Source organism: Salmo trutta, chromosome 7, assembly GCF_901001165.1.
Source record: "Salmo trutta chromosome 7, fSalTru1.1, whole genome shotgun sequence".
NCBI classification, from domain to species: Eukaryota; Metazoa; Chordata; class Actinopteri; order Salmoniformes; family Salmonidae; genus Salmo; species Salmo trutta.
Genome location: NC_042963.1, coordinates 25,427,025 through 25,449,944, shown reverse-complemented (window position 1 = coordinate 25,449,944; position 22,920 = coordinate 25,427,025). Strand labels below are relative to the sequence as shown.

The window sequence follows — 22,920 nt, the reverse complement described above, 5'->3', positions numbered from 1 at the left end:
ACTGAGATGCAGTGCCTTAGACCGCTGTGCCACTCGGGAGCCCAACTACATATACAAATGTAGTTATTTGTTACATTTGACTGTGTAAAACCTAGCAGTACTATGTATTTCTCAGAGAGTGAGGGAGATATATAGTGTTTTGTAAAAAACATTTGTCTCTGAAATGTAACCAAGTGATATATTATTTTGAAATCTATCTTTCATTGAACAACCCCATGCCATGATTTGATACTTAAAAAACACACCAATCTCTTTCATAAGTTCTTCAAACAATAAAAGCTCATTTACCAACATTTCCGAAAATGGATATACACTGAGTGTACAAAACATTAGGAATACCTTCCTAATATTGAGTTACACCCCCCTTTTGCCCTCAGATCAGCCTCCACTCATCGGGGCATGGATTTTACAAGGTGTTAAAAGTGTTCCACTGGGATGCTGGCCCATGTTGACTCCAATGCTTCCCACTGATGTGTCATGTTGGCTGGATATCCTTTGGGTGGTGGACCATTCTTGATAGACAAAGGGAAACTGTTGAGTGTGGAAAAACCCAGCAGCGTTGCAGTTCTTGACACAAACCGGTGTGCCTGGCACCTACTATCATACCATGTTCAAATGCACTTAAATATTTACTATTGCCCATTCACCCTCTGAATGGCAAACATACATAATCCATGTCTCAATTGTCTCAAGGCTTAAAAATCCGTCTTTAACCTGTCTCCTCCCCATCATATACACTGACTGAAGTGGATTTAACAAGTGACATCAAGCTTTCACCTGGATTCACCTGGTTAGTCTATGTCACGGAAGGAGCAGGTGTTCATCATGTTTTGTGCACTCAGTGTATAGCATTTTGGCAAAATCTCTTCAGTTGGACATACACATTGCTAACCAGAGTAGTTACAAACAGCACAGGAATGAAATCCTCAACATGTACACATGGATTTTGTGTTGTAGATATGTGGTAGTGGAGTAGAGGGCACACACTTAGTGTGTTGTGAAATCTGTTATGAATGTATTGTAATGTTTTTAAAATTGTATATCTGCCTTAATTTTGCCGGACCCCAGGAAGACTAGCTGCCTATAATAAATACAAATACAAATAAAAATGTAAACCTTGATTTAACCAGCTAAACAGCTGCTATTAGTGAAGATGTGTTTGGGCTGATATTAATAGATTCGTTTAGGAGACAGGTGGATTCAACTTTATAATCAAGTAGATATAGTTTACCCAATTTCAGTTTCTTAAGTGGGTAAAGTTGGTAATCATTTTACAAGCAGAGTGGCACAGTTGGGAGGAGAAGCTTCATTTCCAAAAGTTGTAAGCAGTCAAAACCATGGGATTTTGAGACAGGAGTGTCTAATTAGCAAATTTTCAAAGATGCATTACAAGCTCAAAACTTTTTTCAACAAAAATGACAATTATGACAATAATTGTGGGCATTTGCATGACAATTAATCGTTACCCCAAATTCCATAATCGTCACAGCCCGAGTTACCTTTCTAGCAATAGGCTATGTTAGACTTTACACTTCTTCCAATTATAGTGTGGGGAGGTCAAAATAATGAAAACCAAATATAACAATTTTAAAATGTTGATTACTTGTCTTTGCCATTACCATTCTCCGGACAATAAAACAAGACGTGGAAAAAAAACATATGATGGGGTCCCTGGGTTGCCAGATTGCCTGGGCGGTGGTCCCTGGGCAAGAAAAGGTTGAAGACCTTTGTAGTATAGTATAGTAATGCAGCATAGTATAGTAATTTGTATTGGATCGTGCTGTACCTGCTGGAGCAGGATAGCGTGCTGCTGTTGTTGGAGCAGAGCCTGGAGCTGACCCGCGGACAGAAGCTGCTGCATCTGCTGAGGACTCATCATAGTCATTGAGACCTGTGTGAAGAAGAAGCGGCGGATCGGACATTGAGGAGACAGATCGGATGTTCTGGTGCTTACCTCTCTTAGAAGGTTTTATTTACAATATTAACAGGTGCTGGACTAATTGGCCCATAAACTTCGTACAGAAAATGTTACTTGCCTAGCCTGCTCTCCTTCAAGCAAAGTCAACTGAGCACCTAGTACTCTTTCTAGGAACTCCCTTCAGCTAGGAATGTTCCACCATGACAGCCCTATAACACAGTTCTACCATAAATACGTAATTTCTCATGGACATATAACATCCTAAACAACAGTTTTACATAAACAAAGACTTCAATAACTTGTGCCATAAATTCTTCTTTAAGTCACACAATACACATTCATGAAGTAATTCTCCTCAGGATAATGAATCACTTTGGCTATTCCCGTCAATTTTCAAAGATGCATTACAAGACAAGCTCAGGACCAAGCTCTAATGTTTCTGCCACTGTCTCTTATGACCGGAAAGAGCTTCTGCAATACAGGACAGCAATTGCTTACCTTGTACTGGACAAAGATTTTTTATTTTACAAGTTGGACGCAAAGTATTTACTGCAGATAGCTCGAGGTGACATGTAAGGATCCGACGGCGGGTGAGTAATCCCTTGTACCATCAGTCCTATTAGCCAACGTGCAATCATTGGATAACAAAATGGTTGAGCTCCGATCAAAACTATCTTACCAACGGGACATTAAAAACTGTAATACCTTATGTTTCACCGAATAGTGGCTGAATGACGACATGGATAACATACAGCTGGCGGTGTTTTCAGTGCATCGGCAAGATAGAACAGCTGCCTCCGGTAAGACAAGGGGTGACGGTCTGTGTCTATTTGTAAATAACAGCTGGTGCACAAAATGTAATATTAAGGAAGTCTCAAGGTTCCTTATCTCATGAAAAGCGGTACTCCACACTATTTACCAAGAGAGTTTTCATCTATATTTTTCGTAGCTGTCTATTTACCACCTCAAACCGATGCTGGCATTAAGACAGCACTCAACAAGCTGTATAAGGCCATAAGCAAACAAGAAAATGCTCAGCCAGAGGCGGCGTTCCTAGTGGCCGGGGACTTTAACCTGTTGGGGCTAGGGGGCAGTATTTGCACTGCCGGATAAAAAACGTACCCGATTTAAACTGGTTACTACTCTTGCCCAGAAACGAGAATATGCATATAATTAGTAGATTTGGATAGAAAACACTCTAAAGTTTCAAAAACTCTTTGAATGGTGTCTGTGAGTATAACATAACTCATATGGCAGGCCAAAACCTGAGAAGATTCCATACAGGAAGTGCCCTGTCTGACAATTTTTTCTCCTTCTGTGGCATCTGTATCAAAAATACAGCATCTTTGCTGAAACGTGATATTTTCTAAGGCTTCCATTGGCTCTCAAAAGGCGCCAGAAAGTGTAATGGGGTGTCTGCAGTCTCTGGGCTAAGTACAGCAGCTCTGTTTGTTACTGGTCAGGCTGAGGACAGTGACACTGGAGATGCGCGTTCATGAGAATTCTGCATGTTTTTCTTTCAGCCTTTGAATGAATACAACGTCGCCCGGTTGGAATATTATCGCTATTTAACGAGAAAAATCGCATAAAAATTGATTTTAAACAGCGTTTGACATGCTTCGAAGTACGGTAATGGAAGATTTTGAATTTTTTTGTCACGAAATGCGCTCGCGCGTCACCCTTTGGATTGTGACCTGAACGCATGAACAAAACGGTGCTATTTCAATATAACTATGGATTATTTGGAACCAAAACAACATTTTTTGTTGAAGTAGAAGTCCTGGGAGTGCATTCTGACGAAGAACAGCAAAGGGAATCCAATTTTTCTTATAGTAAATCTGAGTTTGGTGAGGGCCAAACTTGGTGGGTGTCAAATTAGCTAGCCGTGATGGCCGGGCTATGTACTCAGAATATTGCAAAATGTGCTTTCACCGAAAAGCTATTTTAAAATCTGACACCGCGATTGCATAAAGGAGTTCTGTATCTATAATTCTAAAAATAATTGTTAGGTATTTTGTTAACGTTAATCGTGAGTAATTTAGTAAATTCACCGGAAGTTTGTGGTGGGTATGCTAGTTCTGAACATCACATGCTAATGTAAAAAGCTGTTTTTTATATAAATATGAACTTGATTGAACAAAACATGCATGTATTGTATAACATAATGTCCTAGGAGTGTCATCTGATGAAGATCATCAAAGGTTAGTGCTGCATTTAGCTGTGGTTTTGGTTTTTGTGACATATGCTTGCTTTGAAAATGGCTGTGTGATTATTTTTGGCAGGGTACTCTCCTGACATAATCTAATGTTTTGTTTTCGCTGTAAAGCCTTTTTGAAATTGGACAATGTGGTTAGATTAAAACCTCTTACATCTAGACGTTCCGCTAGCGGAACACCTGCTCCAATATCCAATGATAGGCGTGGCGCGAAATACAAACTCCTCGAAAATCCGAAAACGTCCATTTTTCAAACATATGACTATTTTACACCATTTTAAAGACAAGACTCTCCTTTATCTAACCACACTGTCCGATTTCAAAAAGGCTTTACAGCGAAAGCAAAACATTAGATTATGTCAGCAGAGTACCCAGCCAGAAATAATCAGACACCCATTTTTCAAGCTAGCATATAATGTCACATAAACCCAAATCACAGCTAAATGCAGCACTAACCTTTGATGATCTTCATCAGATGACACTCCCAGGACATTATGTTATACAATACATGCATGTTTTGTTCAATCAAGTTCATATTTATATCAAAAACCAGCTTTTTACATTAGCATGTGACGTTCAGAACTAGCATTCCCACCGAACACTTCCGGTGATTTTACTAAATTACGCACGATAAACGTTCACAAAAAACATAACAATTATTTTAAGAATTATAGATACAGAACTCCTTTATGCAATCGCGGTGTCAGATTTTAAAATACCTTTTCGGCGAAAGCACATTTTGCAATATTCTGAGTACATAGCCCGGCCATCACAGCTATATGCATATATGCATATTCTAGTTTCTGGGCAGGAGTAATAATCAGATTAAATTGGGTACGTTTTTTTATCCGGCCGTGAAAATACTGCCCCCTATCCATAACAAGTTAACAAGAGTCTTGTCTTTAAAATGGTGTAAAATAGTCACATGTTTGAGAAATTGAAGTTATAGCATTTATGAGGTATTTGTATTTCGCGCCACGCAATTCCACTGGCTGTTGACGCAAGCGTCCCACCCTGCCCAGGGAGGTTAATGCAGGGAAACTTAAATCCGTTTTACCTAATTTCTACCAGCATGTTAAATGTGCAACCAGAGGGAAAAAACCTCTAGACCACATTTACTCCACACACAGAGACGTATACAAAGCTCTCCCTCGCCCTCCATTTGGCAAATCTGACCATAACTCTATCCTTCTGATCCTGCTTACAAGCAAAAACTAAAGCAGTCCTTGGTGTCAACATCACCAACAAACTATCATGATCCAAACACACCAAGACAGTCACGAAGAGGGCACGACAATGCCCCTCAAGAGACTGAAAAGATTTGGCATGGGTCCTCATATCCTCAAAAAGTTCTCCAGCTGCACCATTGATAGCATCCTGACTGGTTGCATCATCGCCTGGTCTGGCAGCTGCTCGGCCTCCGACCGCAAGGCACTGCAGAGCGTAGTGCATACGGCCCAGTACATCACTTGGGCCAAACTTCCTGCCATCCACGACCTCTATACCAGGCAGTGTCAGAGGAAGGCCCTTAAAATTGCCAAAGACTCCTGCAACCCTAGTCATAGACTGTTCTCTCTGCTACCGCATGGCAAGCGGTACCGGAGAACCATGTAGGGGCCCAAAAGGCTTCTTAACAGCTTCTACCACCAAGCCATAAGACACATGAACAGCTAATCAAATGGCTAACCGGACTATTTGAATTGTCCCCCCCCCATTTTTACTCTGCTGCTACTGTTTTTTTAGTACACTTTTTTTTCTTAAAACTGCATTATTGGTTGTAAGTAAGAATTTCACTGTAAGGTCTACACCTGTTGTATTCGGTGCATGTGACAAATACAATTTTCTTTTCTTTTCTTTTTTATTTGAATTTGCACCTATAAACCATATGGAATAGTATGGAATTTTGAAGACACCGGGGTAGTGCACAAGAGAACAGACATATTCATAAATGTCTGACTACATGACTGCATAACAACAGGTTGCGTCTATTTCTAAAGGTGTCCCTAGAATGAGAAGGAGCTGTGTTCACCGGTTAATTAACAAAATAATTACATGCATGGTGTCACTCCTAATGGGAATTTATGGACATTATTCGAGACAAATGCACACTGAATACTAACTGACCAGTGCCCAATGACACCAGTGAATGGCCACAGTGATAAAGAATAAACAGCAGCATGTTTTATCTTATTTTGTATCAGGAACCTAAATGACTGACATGACTAAATTAAACGTATGTCTTATGCAATCTGAGGACAAACTACACCTCTTGACAGATCTTATGCCAATTGGAAATAAATATGTTTTCAGTGTTTCAATTGCAAGAAAACATCAAATAAAAGACTGCAAAACAGAATATCAAATAAAAATGCACACTGTCAATAGTTTGGTAATGCAAACACACTTAAAGGTACTTTTTTGTTAAGAAAACACACACATGACGCAAACTATGATTCTAGTATGATGAAATAATAATCATTGTTGGCTCAATAATTTTATTTAACATTGATATCATGAAATATTCTGAAAGTATGGAAATCACCTCGTGCTGCCACTCCATAAGTGCGGGGATAGTAGTGATCTTCATAACTATCACCCCATTTCAAGGCTTCCTTGTCTAGCTAAAATTCTTGAATCCTTGGTAAATGTACAACTTTGCTCTTTTTATCTGGTAAATGTCATTTTTTTATTTAAACCAATCAGGGGTTAGGCCTGGGCATAGCACTATTACAGCAACCACTTTAGTTGTTAATGATCTTGACAATGCTTTGGACAAAACAATTAAATGTACTGCTTTATTTGAGGACCTGTCAAAAGCTTTTGATACTGTTGATCATGCTATTTTATTGAATAAGTTGTCTTCTATAGGCCTGATCATGGTTTCATAATTGTCTTAGTGACAGAACTTCAGGTCATTGATGGGAGTTTCTTGAAGTACATGAAGGTGCACCACAGGGGTCGATTTTGGGACCTGTTCTTGTCACTATTTATATTAAAACCATTGGTCAGTATGTTAAAAATGGTTAATCTATATGCGGATGAGACTATTATGTATGCTAATGCCCCGACTGTTGATCTGGCTGTGTCAAAACTACAGTCCGATTCTATAGCTATGCAGGAATCCCTTGGTAATTTAAACTTTGACAAAAAGGTGTACGTGGTCAGAGACCCACTAAAGCAGCACCGCCCCCTCAAGAGTCTGAGCCTGCCTGGTCCAAAAGCCAAAGTCCCCAGATGGGTGAGCATAATATACAAGGATTATCTTAAAGCTGCTAATGAGAACCTTGAGAACCTTGTACCTAGCCGTTAGGAATTCCGGTGGAGTACCATACCAAGGTAATGGCAGTGCTGGCAACAATGGCTGCAGTAACCCATGGAGAGGGAGTCACACTCGGACAATCAGAGAGTGGGCATATTATTGTGGCCCTGGCGGTACAGAATAATCAAACGGTCTGACTGCACAGAGGTACTTGGAAAAATGTGTCATAATGAGGGACCAGCGTGTGTGGGTGTTGGGGGGAAGGGGGGTATCCGAGCTCCATCAGCTAGGACTAGATATTGGTTAATCAAATCTTTCCATTCCTGCTCAATTTGGCATGCCTTCTTAAACAGCATAACTGTATACGCATTAATACATCAGTCTTCTGTTGAGTTGGGCTCGGGGATTGAACAACTGTTAAATATTTGAGTTTGTGCCTGTGTGTGTATATATTTTTTTTAAATCACTAGATGCACTATACCCGAGGTGAAGGCGTTCAAACTTATGTTGGCTGCGTATCTGGTTCTGTACTATAGGTGGCACTATGTGCTATTTTTTACAGGATGGGCTAAAGGCCCTAGGATCCATGTGTACAGGTCAGCTAGTCACTGGAATGATAACCCAACTTGACATGAGGGGGAGGCTTTAGAGGGTGGAAGATTTGAGGACAATTAGAGGTTTACTTAGTCGCAGCTACAGTATGCTTAACAGTGCAAATATCCTGGTACAGCTATATGGACACTTAATTATCATGGTACTTCTTAATGGTAAGTTTACAAATATTATATATTATGGTAAGTACAATCAAAATGTTTATTTCATTATGGTAAGTGGTGTGAAATAAGTATATCTAGTTATAATTGTAATGGCTTAGCAGAAAATAAGAAAAGACAGTTTTCACCTGGCCTAAAGATAAGGAATATAATATCTATTGTTTACAAGAAACTCATTCTAAACCTTTAGAAGAAGTTGTATGGAAAAAGCAAGGGGGGGGGGGGGGGTGACGACGACAACTCAATAGGAGTGATGATATGTGGAGTTCCAGGTCTCCGGCAGCCTCTGGAACTGCTGGTCTGCGGCCAACAAGGCAGAGTTCATCTCAGCCTATGCTACCCTCCAGTCCCTCGACTTCTTGGCGCTGACGGAAACATGGATTACCACAGAAAACACTGCTACTCCTACTGCTCTCTCCTCATCTGACCACGTGTTCTCGCATACCCCGAGAGCATCTGGTCAGCGGGGTGGTGGCACTGGATTCCTCATCTCTCCCAAGTGGACATTCTCTCTTTCTCCGCTGACCCATCTGTCTATCTCCTCCTTTGAATTCCATGCTGTCACAGTCACTAGCCCATTCAAGCTTAAGGAATACCTGGGATAGGATAAACTAATCCTTCTACCCCCCCCAAAAAAAGATATAGATGTACTATTGTAAAGTGGTTGTTCCACTAGATATCATAAGGTGAATGCACCAATTTGTAAGTCGCTTTGGATAAGAGCGTCTGCTAAATGACGTAAATGTAAATGTAAATGATATCAATTTACAATAATGTTGGTACAAATGTGCAAACTGTTCAAACAGGAAGGTGGATCGTATAAACAGATTTGGCTCATTAATCTATATGTCCCAAATAATGATGATCCACGCTTCTTTGAAAATATGCATAATCATTTATCAAGTTTACAGGCAATACATGACTCAATAATTATGTTGGGAGATTATAATACGGTTTTAATTACCTCAATAGACCAGAAAGGAAATCACTACAAAATATCACCCTCATGCACTTAAGGAAATTATGAATATTATGGATATATTGTAACTACTGGATATATGGAGGCTTAAAAATCCTTACCTACTGAGATATACATGGCAGAGGCTCAATCAAGCTAGTTGTCTTGACTACTTTCTTATGTCATTTTTGCTGACACCAAAAGTTAAAAGAGTGTTGATAGGGGACAGACAACACTTAGTTCAACGGGGAATCTCTAGCAGGGAAGAAATATGACTAAATTACTTGTTGGAAAGGTGACATCCTATGACGGTGCCACGTTAAAAGTCACTGAGCTCTTCAGTAAGGCCATTTTACTGCCAGTGTTTGTCTATGGAGATTGCATGGCGGTGTGCTCAATTTTATAGACCTGTCAGCAACGGGTGTGGCTGAAATAGCCGAATCCACACATTTTAAGGGGTGTCCACATACTTTTGTATATATAGTGTAACATAGGTACAGCAGATCCCCTTATTGTATGGGACACTTTTAAATGTGCCTTTAGAGGCCAAACAATTCAACACTCATCTTTGAAACAAAAACTATTTAAGTCAAAAGAGTTCAGATAGATAGCAATAACAACTAACAGAGGCACAGAATAAGTTAGAGGAAAAACAACAAAAAAATGGAGGAACGATCAAGTGTAATAAAGCGAACTGGATGGAATATGGTGAAAAATACAGAAAAAACTTTTTTAATCTTCAACATATAATTACTACCAAAAAGAATATACAGAACCGTGTTACAAATGACAGAGTAGTACATGATTCCTTAAACAATATTTTGAAAGAGGAAGCATAGTACTTTAAGCATATGTTTTCATTTCAGTCTCCTCCATGTCCACTAACTGAAGTTAATTGTAAGGATTTTTCTTATATTAATAGTGTTAAATTAACAGCTATGCAGAAAGACTCATGTAAAGGCCTAGGTACTAATTACAGAGGAGGAAATTGTAGATGCAAATTAAATAATTTGAACCACTCCTAAAACAATGGTAGACTATCTGATACCTAGCAAGAAGGTCTGATTTCACTTTTACTGAAACAGGACTCAGATGGTAAATATAAAGATGCAGTCAACCAAAAAACTGCTGACCCCTTACACTTCGGTGTTGTGAGGCCAAAATCCTAGCAAAATGCATAGCGCATAGAAATAAAAAGGTATTATTCATCCTGATCAGACACGTTTTTTTACATGGAGATAATATAAGACAGGTACTGGAAAGAATATAACGCTATGAAAAATCTGGGAAACCAGGCCTGGTATTCATAGCTGACTTTGAAAAGACCTTTGAAGTATGACGGGAATATATATATATAAATGCCTGGACTATTTTAATTTTATAGAATCTCTTACACAATGGGTTAAAATGATATATACACTGCTCAAAAAAATAAAAGGAACACTTAAACAACACAATGTAACTCCAAGTCAATCACACTTCTGTGAAATCAAACTGTCCACTTAGGAAGCAACACTAATTGACAATACATTTCACATGCTGTTGTGCAAATGGAATAGACAACAGGTGGAAATTATAGGCAATTAGCAAGACACCCCCAATAAAGGAGTGGTTCTGCAGGTGGTGACCACAGACCACTTCTCAGTTCCTATGCTTCCTGGCTGATGTTTTGGTCACTTTTGAATGTTGGCGGTGCTTTCACTCTAGTGGTAGCATGAGATGGAGTCTACAACCCACACAAGTGGCTCAGGTAGTGCAGCTCATCCAGGATGGCACATCAATGCGAGCTGTGGCAAGAAGGTTTGCTGTGTCTGTCAGCGTAGTGTCCAGAGCATGGAGGCGCTACCAGGAGACAGGCCAGTACATCAGGAGACGTGGAGGAGGCCGTAGGAGGGCAGCAACCCAGCAGCAGGACCGCTACCTCCGCCTTTGTGCAAGGAGGAGCAGGAGGAGCACTGCCAGAGCCCTGCAAAATGACCTCCAGCAGGCCACAAATGTGCATGTGTCTGCTCAAACGGTCAGAAACAGACTCCATGAGGGTGGTATGAGGGCCCGACGTCCACAGGTGGGGGTTGTGCTTACAGCCCAACACCGTGCAGGACGTTTGGCATTTGCCAGAGAACACCAAGATTGGCAAATTCGCCACTGGCACCCTGTGCTCTTCACAGATGAAAGCAGGTTCACACTGAGCACGTGACAGACGTGACAGAGTCTGGAGACGCCGCGGAGAACGTTCTGCTGCCTGCAACATCCTCCAGCATGACCGGTTTGGCAGTGGGTCAGTCATGGTGTGGGGTGGCATTTCTTTGGGGGCCGCACAGCCCTCCATGTGCTCGCCAGAGGTAGCCTGACTGCCATTAGGTACCGAGATGAGATCCTCAGACCCCTTGTGAGACCATATGCTGGTGCGGTTGGCCCTGGGTTCCTCCTAATGCAAGACAATGCTAGACCTTATGTGGCTGGAGTGTGTCAGCAGTTCCTGCAAGAGGAAGGCATTGATGCTATGGACTGGCCCGCCCGTTCCCCAGACCTGAATCCAAATGAGCACATCTGGGACATCATGTCTCGCTCCATCCACCAACGCCACATTGCACCACAGACTGTCCAGGAGTTGGCGGATGCTTTAGTCCAGGTCTGGGAGGAGATCCCTCAGAAGACCATCCGCCACCTCATCAGGAGCATGCCCAAGCGTTATAGGGAGGTCATACAGGCACGTGGAGGCCACACACACTACTGAGCCTCATTTTGACTTGTTTTAAGGACATTGTATCAAAGTTGGATCAGCCTGTAGTGTGGTTTTTCACTTTAATTTTGAGTGTGACTCCAAATCCAGACCTCCATGGGTTGATAAATTGGATTTCCATTGATTATTTGTGTGTGATTTTGTTGTCAGCACATTCAACTATGTGAAGAAAAAAGTATTTAATAAGATTATTTCATTCATTCAGATCTAGGATGTGTTATTTTAGTGTTCCCTTTATTTTTTTGAGCAGTGTATTAACCCCAGGTGTAAAATAGTAAATTTTGTCTCCTTCTCGGAAGGTATTAAATTGTCAAGAGGAGTAAAACAAGCTGTCCATTATTGGCTATCTATTTATTATGACAATTGAAATGTAAGCTATTAAAATCAGATCCAACAATAATGTCAAGGGACAAAATATCCAGGGGTTAAAATTGTACACTGACAATTCATGTTTTCTTTTAATCCGCAATTTGGATCCCTAACCTCTCTGGATTAAAAACAAATTATGATAAGTGCACCATATTATATATTGGATCTCTAAAAATACTACTTTTACATTACTGTGTAATTTACCAATAAAGTGGTCCGACGGAGAAGTGGACATAGTCAGTATTCATATCCAAAAATAAATAAATTCTCACTACAATACATTTTTATAGAAAGTTGGACACGATTTTGCTACCGTGGAAAGGACAACACCTGTCCATTTGTGGAAAAATCACCCTGATTCTTTAGTCATATCCCTGTTTAACTATTTACTCACTTATTGCCCTCCCTACACCTAACAACTTGTTTTAATTATAGAAAAAAATATTCCACTTTATTTGGAAAGACCAGCCAGACAAAATTAACCAGGCCTATTTATACAAGGAATATGAATTCTGAGGGCAGAAATAATTAAACATTTAAGCATTTGACCTCTCACTAAAGGTTTCAGTCATACAAAAACTATTCTTAAATTTGAACTGGTTCTCTAGAAGATTAGTAAGAAGAGCTCACCCTTTGTTCAAGAATGGCCTTTTCCACTTCATTCAGATTACAACCTCTCACTTTCAGGTTATTTGAAAATGAAATAATCTCCAAAATATTTTCATGAAAGCTGTACACCACCAGGGTACAAATGTTGTCTTAGGGTCATTTTTGACCCGGCAGTTATAAAATTATTTACACACCATAAAAACACACACACATAATGAGAAATTTAGATTATATGTGCTACTGATTGAACTCAGCCAGCAGCTCCTGAAAATGAAGATCACCATGGTTGGCACAGTTAGAAAGAACAAGCCTGAGTTCCCCCTTGCACTCCTCGCAACAAGGGGGAGAGAGGCCTTCTCATCCATCAAAGTTTGCCTTCACCCCCACCACCACTCTAGTTTCTTACCTCCCAAAGAGGAACAAGAATGTGGTCCTCCTGAGCACACTGCACAAAACGGCTGAGATCAGTGATCATGAGGACAGGAAGCCAGCCATCATCCTGGACTGCAACCACAACAAAGGAGACGTGGACAACCTGGACAAGGTGATTGCCACTTACAGCTGCAGGAGGATGACTGCCTGCTGGCCCCTGGTCATCTTCCAAAACATCATTGATGTGTCCTCATACAAAGCCTTCGGGATATGGAACAAGATCAACCCTACCTGGATGCCTGATAAGCAGAACAAGAGGAGGGTGTTCCTGAAGCAGCTGGGAAAAGCACTTGTAACCCCACACATTCAAAGAAGGGAGCGCCTCCCCCGCACAGCAGCCTCTGCATCGCTTGTGTTGCTGTTCAGGGGGCTGAATCTTGACTTATCCACTTGAGGCTGCAGCTGGGGCAGGCAAGAGGACGAGATTCCAAATCTGTCCCCCAAAGAAGGACATTAAAATAAATGCTATGTGCTGCACATGTGAGAAATACATCTGCAAAGTCCATGCACACACACTTGCATACTGTCCTACATGTGCTAATTAGAGTTGCTTGATTTATGTTCTTCCCGTTTTTGTTTCGTATCTATTATCTTACTTTTTTCTTATTTATTGTTGTTGTTTATACACCTTGTGGGTGGGGGCAATGTTTAAAAATATGGGAGAAGACTAGTATTTTGTAGTTGAATTCCTCATTGTACATTATAAAAGAATATATCACTATGTTGCCAAAAAAGTTCAAGACAATGTTTCCTTTCAATAGAATGCATACAAAACAAATTTTGGCACATTTCTGCTCCTTTCTTAGGCTATACAAGTGCTATCTCTTGCTAAAAAAAGTATGTTTACACCTATGCAGTACCTTTAGCAATAATAATAAACCTGTACTTTAGTAAAGAAAACAATGACAGGTGTTGTAATAAAAATGAGTGGTGTCCACAGATTAAATGCAGTCTTTCTGCATTGTGAAGAGGGAAAACCCAGATATTCACAATGTTTGTGTTGAATGACAGGTTGTTTCTTCATGCAAAATTTATTTGGGGTTTAAAATTCAATTAAGTTGCTTTATTTTAGGGGTTTATTGAAGGTGGGCCATTTTTTACCCTTTTACCCTTTTTACCCATAATGTTAAGACTACACAAGGGATAAGGGCCAAAAATGTGAAGTTGGGAGGAGATTTTTGATGTACTGATTCCATAGCACATGTGTATGAAGGTGTATGAACTGATACATAAAACGAAGCCAGATTCAAAACTTTTCTATGGTCTTCAGAGATGGGAGAGGTTGAGGGTAGCTGAAGGCTCGGACTAAAAACAAACAAAAGATAACTAATGTAAAATATACTGTCCGTGAAATGTATGTAGTACGTATAAGCTGGAAGTGTAAGCTTAAGTATTGTTGTCGATTAGTTTACGGGACTACTGTTCAGTCGTGTGGTCAGGTGCTACAAAGAGGGAAAATAATAAACAAGGAAAATATTTAAAAACATATATAAATATATTATATATTTACCCAGACAATTACATTGAGAGAAGCCACAATATCAGCAATATTAAAGCTGATCTAACCCCACAAAAATATATAAAAACAAATTAAAATTAAAATAAAAAACATGTTGTCTTTAAACTCTCGTAAGAATCTTCACTCATTAGATGGTTCTCCAATTGAACGTGCTTCCTGCATACAAATACTTACAGGGCCTTCAGAAAGTATTCATATCCCTTGACCTTTTCCACATTTTGTTGTGTTACAGCCTGAATTTAAAATGGATTACATTTAGATTTTTTTGTCACTGGCCTACATGTTTACTAATTCATAAAAAATGAAATGCTGAAATGTCTTGAGTCAATAAGCATTTAACTCCTTTGTTATGGAAAGCCTTAATAAGTTCAGCAGTAAAAATGTGCTTAACAAGCCACATATACAATTGCATGGACTCACTTTATGTGCAATAATAGCATTTAACATGATTTTTGAATGACTACTTCATCACTGTACAACACACAAACAATTACAGTGTCTTTGGAAAGTATTCAGATCTCTTGACTTTTTCCAAATTTTGTTACGTTACAGGACAATTCCTTCAACCTAATGGCTTGTTTTTTGCTCTGACTTGCACTGTCAACTGTGGGACCTTATATAGACAGGTGTGTGCCTTTCCAAATCATGTCCAATCAATTGAATTTACCACAAGTGGACTCCAATCAAGGTGTAGAAACATCTCAATGATGATCAATGGAAACAGGATGCACCTGAGCTCAATATCGAGTGAGGCTATGAATACTTATGTAAATAAGGTATTTTATTTATTCATTTTTTAATACATTTGCAAAAATGTCTAAAAACCTGTTTTCGCTTTGTCGTTATGGGGTATTATGTGTAGATTGCTGAAGATTCTTTAAAAAAAATCTATTTTAGAATAAGGCTGTAACGTAACAAAATGTGGAAAAAGTCAAGGGGTCTGAATACTACAACAACTGCATTGTTGGTTAAGGGCTTGTAAGTAAGCATTTCACTGTAAGGTCAACTCCTGTTGTATTCGGCGCATGTGGCAAATCAAATTTGATTTTGAGTTATTTGATTTAATACGCACCTGTAGGGGCCGTGGTTTGGTGTGGCTCTTTGCAGAGTTCAGACCACTCTTCTTCTGTTGCTGCTGGAGTAATATCTTAGCTGCCTGCAAAACCTGAAATGAGAGGACACATCCAGGATTCTGCCAGTATCATCCCAGTACCATTGTGGTATAATCACAGTACCAATGCTAGCACAAACCCAGTATCATCAGACTATTGAAATATGTCTTAAACCAGTGAGGCAGACTTTTGCATGTGTTTGGTATTGTTTGTCCATTCCATTGTAGCCATTACAATGAGCCCTTCCTCCCCATTTCTCCCTTAACTGCCTCCTCTGCCTCAAACATGCTGGCTAAAGTAAAAACCACATTATTTTTCTGATTGGCAGAGGGTAGCAGGAGGATCCATACCAGACAAAAGGAGAAGGGGAATTTCATAACAAGAAAGTGTAGGCTAGAAAAAATGATGCTTAAAATAATGATGCTTAGCGATTGACATTATACCTAAAGTGGACATTGCCATTGGCTGCATGGAATTAAGAGCCAAGTTTGAACATTGGAATGTGGGATGTAATCTACATCGCCTCGATTAGGCTGATAAAACTCAAAATTATTTTATTTAATAATTTTAAATTTAAGCATAATTATTTCTATATAGCCTACACTTTCTCGTTCTGAACTAGTGGGCCCTTCTAACATGAGTGGGATTAGTGTGGCTTCATGACAATGATCAAGGGCAGCTGCTCACCGATTTGACAGCTCCAATGCAGTTACTTCTCTGACACCACCAAACCATCAACTATGCGGGTGTCGGCTGTCGTCGGTTACCTTGATCTGTAGCTGGCTAGATTAACTAGACTAAGGCCTAGATTCACTAGGCCTTAGTCTAGTTAATCTAGCCAGCTACAGAATCTAAACTTGTAGTAATTATGGCCTTATTGATTTAGCTAGTGACTCTCACTCAGATATCATGGCATGAGCCATTGCAAAATGTGTAGAATTGCAGGAAATTAGCTGTAAAACTGCAAAAAATATTGTTCGGTAAAGCAAACTCATTTGTTAACTTTTTGTTAATATAGTTTTTTTCTGCTAACAGATCCCTCTATAGTTTTTAATCCAGTGCTAAGTTAATGTGAGTTAATGTGTAGCGGCTAATTGCATAGCTAATCAGCCATGTGAATGAAGCTACAGCAACCAATGTGATCATGGCTGGGGTAATTTTAGCTTGTTTTTGCTGTTCTCCAAATAGCATTTTAGAGTTTTTAAATTGTATAAATGCAGTAAATGATCTTCAACTTAAAATGTATTGGATGGGTGATGGGGGTAAACCTCTATAAGTATTTATAATGGATTATTCGTATAAGTTATTATAAAGTGTTACCAACTCAGTAAAGTGGGAAAGACCACATATTAACACACACAGACCAATGTCTCAGCAGCACTCCCTGATTAAATAAAGGTTAAATGACAAGTTTTACAAGGAAAATAATTGCATCATTGTATGCACAGACATTACCAGCCTCTCTCAGTGTCGCTAAACTCATCCAATTTGTCCCACATTTCAAGCAGAGCCATGATTTTGAGCTATGAATAATTAGACTACTATCAAACACTCTATACAACAAAGACAAGATACATGGCCAGTTTCAAAGTCACTGACTGAGGTGTGTAAGATGCACACACGTGTGCATGCAGGCTAGTGTCTGCATGCACGCGCACACACACCCACACATTAAATACACATTAAGATACAAACATAGTCAACTAAAACAAACACATTCTTCCTTATAAAAATCCTCTGTCAGCTGTCTGAATTGCCCTAGGGACACCAAAGCATCCAATCGAAACGTCTTTTGGAGAATATTCCAAACGTAGGTAAATCAGCCTTTAATTTCCTTGCACCCTAACTCTGTAGACACCAAAAGGAGTCTCCAGAGTTAACCAACCATGTGAACAGGTTTGATAACTAGTCATTTTAAATCTTAACAGTGATGTTAGGTAAGTTGGAAGATTGTGGAGCAGGGCTTTGCGAAATGATGTGATCAACGGGACTTCATAGAGGTCCAGCCAAGCTTTTGGTAAATCATTTAGTGATGAGTAATAAAACTGTCTCCTGTGATAAAACGAAGGGCACTTTGATAAATGGCATCCAGGGGTATAAGAGTGGTGGCAGCTGCAATTTGATAAATAGTATCACCATAATCAAGAACAGGTAGAAAGGTTGATTACACGATGTGCTTCCTACTGACCAGAGAGGCAAGATCTGTTTCTGTAAAAAGAAGCCCACTTTAAATCAACATGTACTTAGTTTTGCCTTTATTAAACACAAGTTTTAAGTGAGTAAGGGCTTCCTACACAGCTGTAAAATCTGACTGTAGCCTTGTCACAACCAGGTCATGCGTCGGGGCAATTGCGTAGATAATAGTAACATCCACATATAGATGAAATATATATATTTTTACAGATTGACCAATAGCATCTATATGAATACTGAAAAGAGCAGATCCTAGTATCGAGTTCTGGCACTAAGATAATCATGAAACCATGAGCAGGCGTCAGAGCCCAGGCCAATCGAGGACAACTTGTTCAATAAAATAGCATGATCAACAGTATCAAACGCTCTTGACAGGTCCACAAACAAGGCAGCAGAATTCATTTTAGCATCTAAAGCACAGGTGTCAAGCTCATTCCACAGAGGGCCAAGTGTGTGTGGGTTTTCCCCTTCCCTTGTACTTGATTGATGAATTAAGGTTACTAATGAGTAAGGTACTCCCCACACCTGGTTGTCTAGGGCTAAATTGAAAGCTAAAACCAAAAACCTGCAGTTATACTAGGTCCTCCATGGAATGAGTTTGACACTCCTGGTCTAAAGCAATGACAATATAATTAACAACTAATGTGGTTGCAGTGATAGTCTTGTGCCCTGGCCTAAACCCAGATTGATTTACATTCAAAATACCATGCTCAAATAAAAAAGAGTAAAGTTGCTTATTTACCAAAGATACGAGCTAGACATGGAAGCCTGGAGATGGGACAATACTTATCAAGATCACTACTATCCCTGCTCTTAATGGTTTACATACTTCTGGAATATTTCCCGATAACAATGTTAGATTTAAGATATGGGTTACTGAGCCAGCAATGAAGGTGGCAGCACACTTGAGTAGACTCTGTTCCAATTGATCAGCCCCTGTGGATTTCTTGGTATCTATAAGGCATCAAGGACAATGTTTTCTGTGAATTGCCAAAATGCAAAAACTTAATGACCATATTCCGAGTCAATCTGCAAAACTCCAGAAACAGCGTTTAAGCCACCCTTAGAGAAAGTAGAGTTAGACGATCTTTCCAAAAGATAGCCCGTTTAAATTAAATGAAGATAAAATGCATCAATGATGAGTCTGAATTAATTTGTTGAGGCAGAGAGGAGGAAGTGCAACCCTTCAGAGATTTTACAGTTTTCCAGAATTTAGCCAGATTCCCCTTACAATTAGAAAGAGCAGTTACATATTAATCAGATTTTGCCTTTCTGATTAGACTTACACATCGATTCCTTAGTTGCCTAAAAGATTGTCAATCCAGACCTAAGCCTGTGTTTCTGGCCTTGTCCCAGGCAACATTTCTCTTATGAATGACTACGGATACATCAGAAGTGAACCAGGCATTCGATCTACAGTACCTTAAACTCTCAGAGTTTTGAAGGAGGCATGATTATCTACAATAGTATTGAAGACATTTGCAAAAAAGCTTAAAGATAACTCATGTTCAGGGATAGCTGAAATAAATGTAATTAAAATAAAGATAATGTAAAAAAGCTTGTTCAAAAAAGTTTTTAAAGTTCTTCTTAAATGCATAGATTTATGCATTCTCACATCTCTGACACAGACAACTGGGCAATGGTCACAAAAATCCAGTTTGAAAACTCCACTAGCAACATATTTATCTAGTGTATTCTTCAAAATAAGATCAATCAGGATAGATTAGGATTCGGACATGTAAGCTCAGTTATCAGCTGAGGTTGGTTTTGCTCAGAACAAATATCCTTCAGCGTCTCTGACACTGGCGTCCTCCAATCAATATTAAAATCGCCCATAATTAGTAGTTCAGATTAACCATGCTTAATTCAAAAAAAATTCCTAAGAGCACATGAGGGAGCAGAGGGAGGGTGATACTCTTCTATTATTGTCAGCTGGTTATCATGACCAAGGCTCACATTAACAACGAGACAATCAAACTTATTAGGGATTGAGGTAGCAAGAGATACAGAGACATTTAAATATGGCAACACCCCCACTTCTGCCAATTCTGTCTGATCTGTAAACGTTATAACCAGACAGAGACACGTCAGAGTCCAGCACAGAATATTCAACCAAGATTCAGAAATGACCAGAATGTCCACATTGGATTGAGAAGCCAGAATTTCAATAAAATCCTTCTTTGAAATCAAACTTCTGGCATTTACATGAACAAATCCAAAACCGCAGCTGCGGGATTTCAGGTCAGATGGAGTCTCTAATACAAGGTAACCCGTTATTAGAAAATACCATGGGATTGCTTTGAATTGGTATAGGCAGAGGATTGTCTAGACCTGAACAATTTGGCCTATAGTATGCCTCTGGTAAGGATGTGGGTTGAAACAAGAGTCAATGAGGGTTACCTTTTGCAGGTCTCCCAATTAGAGGTTGATGCATGAACATGGCAACTATGGCCCTGTGGGATTCTGGCAGGAATGGGACTAAAGTTCTAGTCAAGCTCGAGATGGGACAGGATCGACGGGGGGCATTTCATAAAAAATAAAAATCTATAAAAAATAAATGATCCCCCTTCGACTCGCTCTCGCACCTTGCAATTGGAACCAGTCACTACTTTACCTCATATGCCAATGTAGGCTATGTCTGTGAATAATGAAGCACTCAAGAGAGGAAATGCATAATCTAGTTGCAGGCAAGGACCCATCACTAACATTTATATTAGAGCCAAGGAAAGAGCGATGTTTTATCTGCATTTGATAGAGTTGTCTTTGACAATGAAGGAACCAAGTACATGGCTGTGGTTTAATCAAATAGGCTAGGCTACCAACCGGAGAGCGGGATAAGCGGCCTGAAGCGCATAGCTGCTCTAGTCCCAACAACTTTACCGGTCAAGCCCAATTGTTTGCCATTTAATTAAACCTGTGCCATCTGAAGTAAAGAGATACATAAAAAATAGATTGACTGATGCAGTACTGCTGTTGTAAATGTTAATGTTCTTGTTTTAAATGTTGTAGCCTAAATGTTCATATATGTGCAGTACTCAGCTGTAGGCTAGGGTTTTATATGCTGAGCAGACCATCCTACTGGGGTCTCTGTCCTCATCATCAAGCCTTAATCATCTACATTTTGGTCAGTTAAAAGATACTCATCCAGACTGACTACAGTCAGTGCATTTAACTAAGATAGGTAAGATGACCATATTGCATTAATTAAATTATTTTCAATACTTCCTAAAAATACATAATAGCCTACATATTTCTGCACATAGAAATTAGCCTGGAGGCGGGAGTGATTTAAAACATGCTCTTTGACTACAGTCAGTGCATTTAACTAAGATAGGTAAGACAGCCATATTGCATTACTGAAATGATGTTCAATACTTCCTAAATACAAGCAATAATCTACATATTTCTGTGCATAGAAATTAGCACGGGACGGGAGTGATTTTTATCAGAAGGGACAGGAAAGTTCCGTGGTAACAGAACAGTTGCTGGTTCAGGACAGTACAGGACAGGACATTTTTTTTTACAGGAAAAGACGGCACAGGAATGAATTTTCACCTGTGCCAACCTCTACTCCCAATCCCACCCACGACAAAAATATATACATTATCTGCATATTTCAAATAATTTAACTCAATGTACATTTCAGATCTACACTCTCATGATAAAACTATCATCACATAGCTTAGAATAATTGTGAGTTATTTAGATGACTAAATAGAAAAAACTTACCATCTAGACTGAGACGTTCAAGCATAACAGTGTTGGGCTTCCCAAGTCCTGTAGTCATTGAGAGAATGAGAGAGGATAATAGGATGGAACGAGTTGAGTGTTTATCTGAGGAGGAGGAGTTGGAGGGGGAGGAGTTGCAGTGGATGGAGAGATGAGGGAATGGCAGTTGTGGTTTGAAATGATGGGTAATTTCAAGAATTGTGGTAGCAGGATCATGTTTGGGTATGCTTGTCACCTGCAGGGGCTGGGGAGTTTGTCAGGATCAAAATAAATATGAAAGGAGCAAAGCCCAGGTAAAAAGTTTGAGGGAAACCTGTCTCAGTCTTCTGAATACCTAACCTTGGGTGTAAGGACCAATGCTGGAGTAGAGAAGCAGGTATGGAGAGTCAAACATTTAATTAGAACATGACATGGAACAAGACAGGACCAGCATCAGCACATGGGTATACAAGGACATATGACAATCAATGCTGAGCGGGGAACAGAGCCGGGGGAACAGACAGATATAGGGGAGGTAATGACAGAGCTAATTGAGTCCAGGTGAGTCCAATACTCGCTGATGCGCGTGACGGGGAAGGTAGGTGTGCATAATGATGGTGGCAGGAGTGCGTAATGCTGGGGAGCCTGGTGCCCTCGAGCGCCAGTGGGAAAGTGCGGGAGCAGGTGTGACACTTGGAATAGGATACAATTTTTCAGCGTGACAATTGCACACATTTTAATGCCAAAGACACACCAGAATGGCTTTACAAGAGGTGTTGAGTGTTCCAGGTGGGTCCAGCTTCAATCCTGAACTTAAATCTGCTTGAAAATCAGACATGGTTTGAATATTGCTGTCCATCTATGATTTCCAAATAAATGTACTGAGCTTGAGCAGTTTTGACAATATCAATGGATATATGTTACCCTAAGAGTTGTGCAGAGTTGGTAGAATCTTATTGAAAATGATTTACACCTGTAATTGCTGCCAAAGGTGCTTCCACCAAGTATTAATTCTGAGGTGTTAAGACAAACGCAATCAAGACATGTGTTTTTTTATTTTTTATTAATTTAGAAAATGTTATACTTTTTCTTTCACTTTGAAAATGTGGAGA

General features: G+C 39.7%; 1 protein-coding gene across 1 annotated transcript in view; it reads right to left on the bottom strand.

Moving 5' to 3' along the window:
• The window catches only part of LOC115197791 (forkhead box protein P2-like), a 31,269-nt gene extending 29,384 nt beyond the window's left edge, over nucleotides 1-1,885 (bottom strand). Inside the window, exon 1 of the mRNA XM_029759580.1 lies at nucleotides 1,787-1,885. Coding sequence (XP_029615440.1) covers nucleotides 1,787-1,885 — 99 coding nt within the window. The remainder of the gene's footprint in view (nucleotides 1-1,786) is intronic.
• Between the last annotated feature and the right edge of the window lie 21,035 nt (nucleotides 1,886-22,920).